The sequence below is a fragment of the Psammomys obesus genome, unplaced genomic scaffold, assembly GCF_907164565.1.
Source record: "Psammomys obesus unplaced genomic scaffold, mPsaObe1.curated_primary_1811, whole genome shotgun sequence".
Classification (NCBI taxonomy): Eukaryota; Metazoa; Chordata; class Mammalia; order Rodentia; family Muridae; genus Psammomys; species Psammomys obesus.
This window is the reverse complement of record NW_026592118.1, coordinates 13158781-13164780: the sequence shown is the minus strand read 5'-3', so window position 1 is coordinate 13164780 and position 6000 is coordinate 13158781. Positions and strand designations below refer to the sequence as shown.

At 55.9% G+C, this 6000-nt stretch overlaps 1 protein-coding gene across 3 annotated transcripts in view; it reads left to right on the top strand.

Annotated features, from left to right (window-relative positions):
- Positions 1-906: 906 nt before the first annotated feature.
- Positions 907-6000, top strand: part of Agap3 (ArfGAP with GTPase domain, ankyrin repeat and PH domain 3) — a 52395-nt gene continuing 47301 nt past the window's right edge. The window contains exon 1 of one of the 3 annotated variants that reach the window (XM_055612525.1): positions 907-1541. In XM_055612525.1, coding sequence (XP_055468500.1) covers positions 1220-1541 — 322 coding nt within the window. In that variant the 5' untranslated portion in view covers positions 907-1219. The remainder of the gene's footprint in view (positions 1542-6000) is intronic. The other 2 variants (XM_055612526.1, XM_055612528.1) reach the window with 2 other exon arrangements.

Genomic DNA, 6000 nt, shown 5'->3' with positions numbered 1-6000 from the left:
AATAATGTGTACATCATAACACCTGGCATCCTCTAGCAGGTTTATTCCACATGGTCACTCCCTGGACATGCCACCTCCTGGAGGTTTGGGAATCTGTATTGAGGATGTGGGTTAACACAGCTGCAGACACCTTTGGTAATGGGAATGCAAAACTACGTTCCTGAAGGGTGCTCTCTGGCCCTAGGAGGGGACACGAAAGACAAGGACAAGAAAACATATGCGACCCATGTGGGTTTTGGTTAGTTTCTTTAATGAACCAATGAACCCTCCTGAGTATGGCAGGGAAGGTCTCTTGGGGTAGGATTGTCACTGGGAGATAAGAATTGGGGCACTGTTGTTTCAAGCATCATTTGCAAGAGGGGCCCTCCGGTGAAACTCTCAGGGAGAACTGGAAATGGGAGCGGAGAACCCGTCCCCGTCTCTGCGGTGTGGCCAGAGTGGAGACCCCGGCAGAGAGCCAGGGAAGAGAACCCCGCATGATCCCTCGGGTGGACCTCGAGGCTTAGGGGACCGAGGAACGGGTGCAGCACTAAAAGAGGTTGGCGCCGTTGGGCCTGGGCGAGCTTCTCGGCCAATCAGCCCCATTTATCAGCACCCTTAGGCGCAGAGAACTGTTCGGAGTGCCTCTAGGATTCCACACAGGGCTGAGAGGTGAAGACGACAGCTGGCCGGACGTGGGAACAGCGCGGTCCCGTCCCCAGGCGGGGAGGCCCTCGGGGCGTCGAGGGTTGGGGCGGGTGAGCGGGCGGAAGAGGGCCTAGGCGGGTGGGTGGGGCCGCGCGTCGCAGACGACAACGCGCGGCTCTTGGGGGTGGAGGCTGCGGCGCCTGCGAGCGAGAGAAGGGCGGGGGCGCAGGGCGACGCGCTGGAGGGGCGGGGGCGGCCGGGAGGGGGGCTCGGCTGCGTGTGCCAGAGCCGGCGGGGGTGGCGGTGCGTGCGCATGACGCGGGGGGCAGGGCCCCGGCCGCGCGCTCCCGGTCCCGTTGTTGTTGCCGCTGGAGGCATCTCCGAGGCGCCGGGATCTCAGCGCCGGTAAACGCCGGGCGGCGGCCACAGCGTGCGCGGCCGCGCCTTCTGGCCTCGGCCCCGGGCCTCATGCGCTAGCCCCGCGCCGCGCGCTTCGTAGTTGGGGTCTCGCCAGCCCCGCGCGCCAGCTCGCCGCCGCCGCGCCGCCCCGGGCCCTGGCTGGGCCCGCTTCGGGCCCCGCGCCTCCGGAGCCATGAACTTCCAGGCGGGCGGGGGCCAGAGTCCTCAGCAGCAGCAGAGCCTGGCTGCTCCGGGGGGCGGCGGCGGCGGCGGCGCGGGGGGCGGCGGGCAGTTCGGCGGCGCGGGGCCGGGAGCCGGGGGTGGTGGCCCCTCGCAGCAGCTGGCCGGCGGGCCCCCCCAGCAGTTCGCGCTCTCCAACTCGGCCGCTATCCGGGCCGAGATCCAGCGCTTCGAGTCGGTACACCCCAACATCTACGCCATCTACGACCTGATCGAGCGAATCGAGGATTTGGCACTGCAGAACCAGATCCGGGAGCACGTCATCTCCATCGAGGGTGAGCGGAGCAGGGGGCTGCGGGAACTGGGGCGCGGTGGCCTTTGCAGCGCGGGCCGGGGGCTCCTCGGCCCTGGCCCGGCCCCTCTCTGGCGCTCAGTGGTCTTAGGGAGCTGAGGTTCGCGATTTGCTAATGCGCGCTGCAGAACCCTGGTCCACGATTTTCCGTGTCTCACACAGGAACACTTTTATTTTTTTTATTTTTTTTATTTTTAAGGGGCGGGGGTTTCGGTCCTGTGCTAGTGGGCACATTTTTTTTTGCTTTTCGTGACCCGGGATGTGAAGGTAGTTGTCGCTCCAAAGACTGATGTACTGAACCGCCAAGGACCGGAGGGCCTGGGGCCACATCTGGCCAGCCATGGTCCGGCCCGGTGGACGCGAGGGGATGACCTTAGTGGGTCGTGAAGGTGGGGCAGATGCTTGGGAGTAATCTTAGCTGCTGTCCTAGCGCATCCCGGCAGTAGGGGTGGAGGATCAGAGCCTCGGCTTAGTGGATGGCAGCCTTCCTGGGCCTCTCCCGCAGGCTTCGGAGGGTGGCGCTCCCCGCGGCTCCGTCTCCCGACGCACACCCACCCCCACGCTTCTGCGGCCAGGCGGGCTTGGCCTGGCGCAGGGCTGGGGAGCTATGGCCGCGTAGGAGGCCCTGAATGGTCCCTCTAAGCGCTGGCTATGCCCTTTAACCCCCAGGACATTCATACCTCCTTACCCCCAGGCATACATCAGGCTACCGGATGCTGACTGACCTCCACGGAGGTCGGGCCTGGATCTAGGGGGGGACTGTAAACCCCAGGCCATGTGTTGCTCCTAACAATGCTTCTTCCTGTGAGCACTTGGGCCCTGAACTCTGGCCGCTGAAGGGCACATTTATTGGGGGGCTCACTGCTGGCAAGAAGCCCTAAGATCTCTGGTGTAGTGGAGGCTGGCTGGCAGTAGCAACAGGCACCCCGGTGGCAGTGTTGACCTTCTAGCAGGCTTGGACAGATGGGCCTCGCCCTAGTCCATCTGCTTCCTTTTCCAACTCTGCTTGAAGGGGGACGCCCACCAGCAGGTGGTGGGTTTTGCTTCAGTGGCAATGCAGGGAGAGCCAAGGCCAGTTGCTGCTGACATGGAGTTGGGAAGAGCATGCCCTCTATTTGAGCCCTACAGTTCAGATTGTGAGCACCTTCATCTTGTTTGAGGGTTTGGAGCCCTCTGCACTTAAAACAGCCCTGCTTTGCCTTTTGAGGAGCTACCCATAGCTGATGAGTCTCAGATCTTTTGTGGGTAGAGGCCCCCCCCCCCACACTTTTAGATCTGGCCCTTTTATTGTAACATTCCTGTCTGACTTCCTTTTGATCTTTTCCCAGCCTCTGTTCTTCTCTTTTCTCTCAAGGCAGAGTTCACTGTGAACTAATTAGGTGAGAGAAAAAACTCATTAACATGGATTTGAGTAAATGGCCTGATTCACTGCTGTGGCTGGAGATTGGGAGGTGGCATTTGTGTGAGCCCAGGGTCTTCAGAAGAGATAGATTTTTTGTTGTTGTTGTTTTCTTAGAAGAGATTCTGTTCTGTTCTGTTTTTTTTTTTTTTTTTTTTTTTTCCCCCGTAGATTCAGAGAGGGTGAGGTCAAAAAAGACTGTTCTCAAAGCTTCCCTGTTCCTAGAGGAAGTATGGAGTTCCCCAGTGATTTCTTCTGCCTTTTTGGGAGAATGAAGGAACTTACTGGACTCCCAACAGTGAGAGACAGGGAGAGGGAGAAGGAGAGAGAGAGAGAGAGAGAGAGAGAGAGAGAGAGAGAGAGATGGGGGAATCAGCTCTCTCAGAGACTTTCCAGAGTAGAAAAAGACTGGCTGAGCAGGCTCCACATCTAATTCCTGTTTATTAGTGTTATTAACAACCTAAGTCATCCCTACTCACATACCAGATTGGGCATCTTCAGTGCAAGTCATGGTCCCAGGTAGTACTTGGTTTGGTTTGGATCTCTGTCCCCAGTTCAACATGATAGGCAGCATTTCCCCTCCCAGAGCCCTCCCCCGGACAGCTTCCCCATTGTGGTTTGGAAGTTCCCTACCATTCCATCTGCCTAGCCTAGAAGCTTTGTATCACCATCATGAAATCCTGGGACCTGACGATCATTGTCACCAGACTGACCCAGCTGCCCGTCATACACTGTCCTCAGTTCTGCCGTCCCCACCCTGCCCCTACCCTTCTGTCTGGGAGCGCCTCCAAGCACCTTCTTTCATTTTCCCTTTCCAAGCCTTTCCTGGGAACCCTTTTTTATTTTTATTTTTTTACCCTCGCCCTACTGGCTTTCACACTTCTGTCGACCCAGCTTTTCCAGTGACTGCAGGCTAAAAAAAAGCCCAAACCCAACCAGCCAGACTCCTTCTCCAGTGTTCAGCCCTGTATGCTTCCTGCTGTGGAATTCTCCATCTGCCTAACCATATTGATCTATCTGTTCTATAAGGCAGTGTTCCCACCTTGCCCAGAGTAGAGAGAGAACAGCATCTTGGGCATATCCTTGCTCTTTCTGTTTAGACTGGGCCCCCTAAGCCCAACAGACTTTGGCTATTACATAAACATAGGAGCCTGTGTTTCAAGGGATTGAGCTTCCTTGTGCAAAGGGCTGACTTTTCACTGTGCTTCAGTTAAACTTTGGTGAAAGTCTTTTTTGTCTTATCAGAAGGTGACTGCCAGAGCCATTTAGAACATTGAAATTCCTTTCCTACTCAAGAGGGAATATCTGCCCATCACTAGGCCCCAGGGAATGAAAGAAGCACCACCAGTCTGGGCCTGGAAGCCAGACTACTTGCAGGATCTTTGAGTCACTCAGCCTCACCAGTGAGAAACTGAGGCTCAGAGAAGGGAGGCACCAATGGGAACCCAGCCTGCTACTTGGCTTGCTATTGGCACATTCTCCCTGCCAGGGAAGAGTAAGTCTCTTGGCCGTGTCCTAGAAAGAAGAACACAGGGACACCAGGGTTTCCACTGATGGCAGTGAGGAGGGAAAGGGGACACTAGACCTAGCCATCCAGGAGCCCAGAGAAGGTGTTGGGAGAAGCAGCTTCGGCTGTCCCTCCACGAGGTTTAGGAAGGCACCCTTGAGTGGGTGTAAGTCTGTGGGGTTGGGGTAGTGGGGCCTGCAGCCCAGCTCAGTTTCCGTTTTGGGCTCTGGGCCTGGAAGTGGACAGTGCCTATTTGTGCATGCCATATGGCTATTATTGTGTATGCAGGAACCCAGCTTTGTGTGCTGCGTGAAACCTCTTTGTTTTCCCCTAATGTTTGTGCTTCTTCAGAGAGGGAGAAGTTCCATTGAGCATTCCTGCCATCTCTCTGGATTGTTCTCAGCCTCATTCACGCAGTTCCCACTTTGCCTGCCTTCCTACCCAGGGTGTGGGTTAAGTGATATCCCAAAGGAACCGGAAGGAAGAGATGCAGGCGTCTTCCTGTTTGGTTCAAGCCTCTGCCAGACAGAGAAGGGGCCAGGTGTATTGGGAAAGCCCAGAGGGAGCAGCAGGAAGAGAGGGTTCCAGCCATAGTCCCTGCCTGACCGGCCTTGGATGTTAGGGCTGCCTTTTCCCATTGTTCAGCAGTTTTTCTTCCCATACCCCTGCCATAAGGAAAGGATGTGGAAGCTCCTGAGCTCTTAACTTTGCTGAGGTTTTCCTGGCAGCCCCAACTTGTAGGTCAGGAATGGGCTGGAATCTACATCTATCACTCTATGAGTCCTGCAGTTAGCTATTTTAGTGGGGAGGGCCTATTGGGGGCATGGCTGCTTATGTAGGACTTGGCATACAAGGGTTCTAGAAATTCTGAAAAAGAGGATATCAATGTGAGGTGCAAAAAGTGGGGTAGGCAGCAAAAAGTGTATTTGTTCCCAATCCATCTCTTTAACTCCTACTAGGTGGCCCAGTTGTATCTGGGACCTCAGAACACAGGAGAACAAAGGGGAGGAAGGAAGAAGAGACACAGTAAGGGCTGGGCCCAGCTGCCCTTGGGGCATGGCTCAGCAGGCAGGAGGTGTCAGAGGGCAGTGGGAGTGGTAGCAATGAAGTGGGGTGTTCTGAAACCAGGGCTAAGGTGGGAGCCCTGTTTCAGGGTTCGAAAGGACAAAGGAGGCCATGCTTTCAGACTATGACCTCAGGAAAACTTCCCTGCTCCATGGGAATGAATAGGCCAGTGCCTATTCATACCTCCCTCATCAGGGAAGCAGTCTTTGTCACTGAGAACCACCTGCTTTCATCCCTGCCCACCGTCATTTCTCTCCTCAAGTGTGAGCTGGGCATGGTGGTTGGGAGCGTTTCCCACCCATGGGGGACAGGATTGTGTTGGGGTGTTCTGAAAATGTATATGTGGTGGTATTCAGGGTGTATATATATATATGAAGTGGGTCTCTGTGGCTGGCCTCTGTGTTCACATAGGACAGATGAATGAAATGGGCAGGACCTGGGGAAGGGAAAAATCTTTTTTTGCGAACTTTT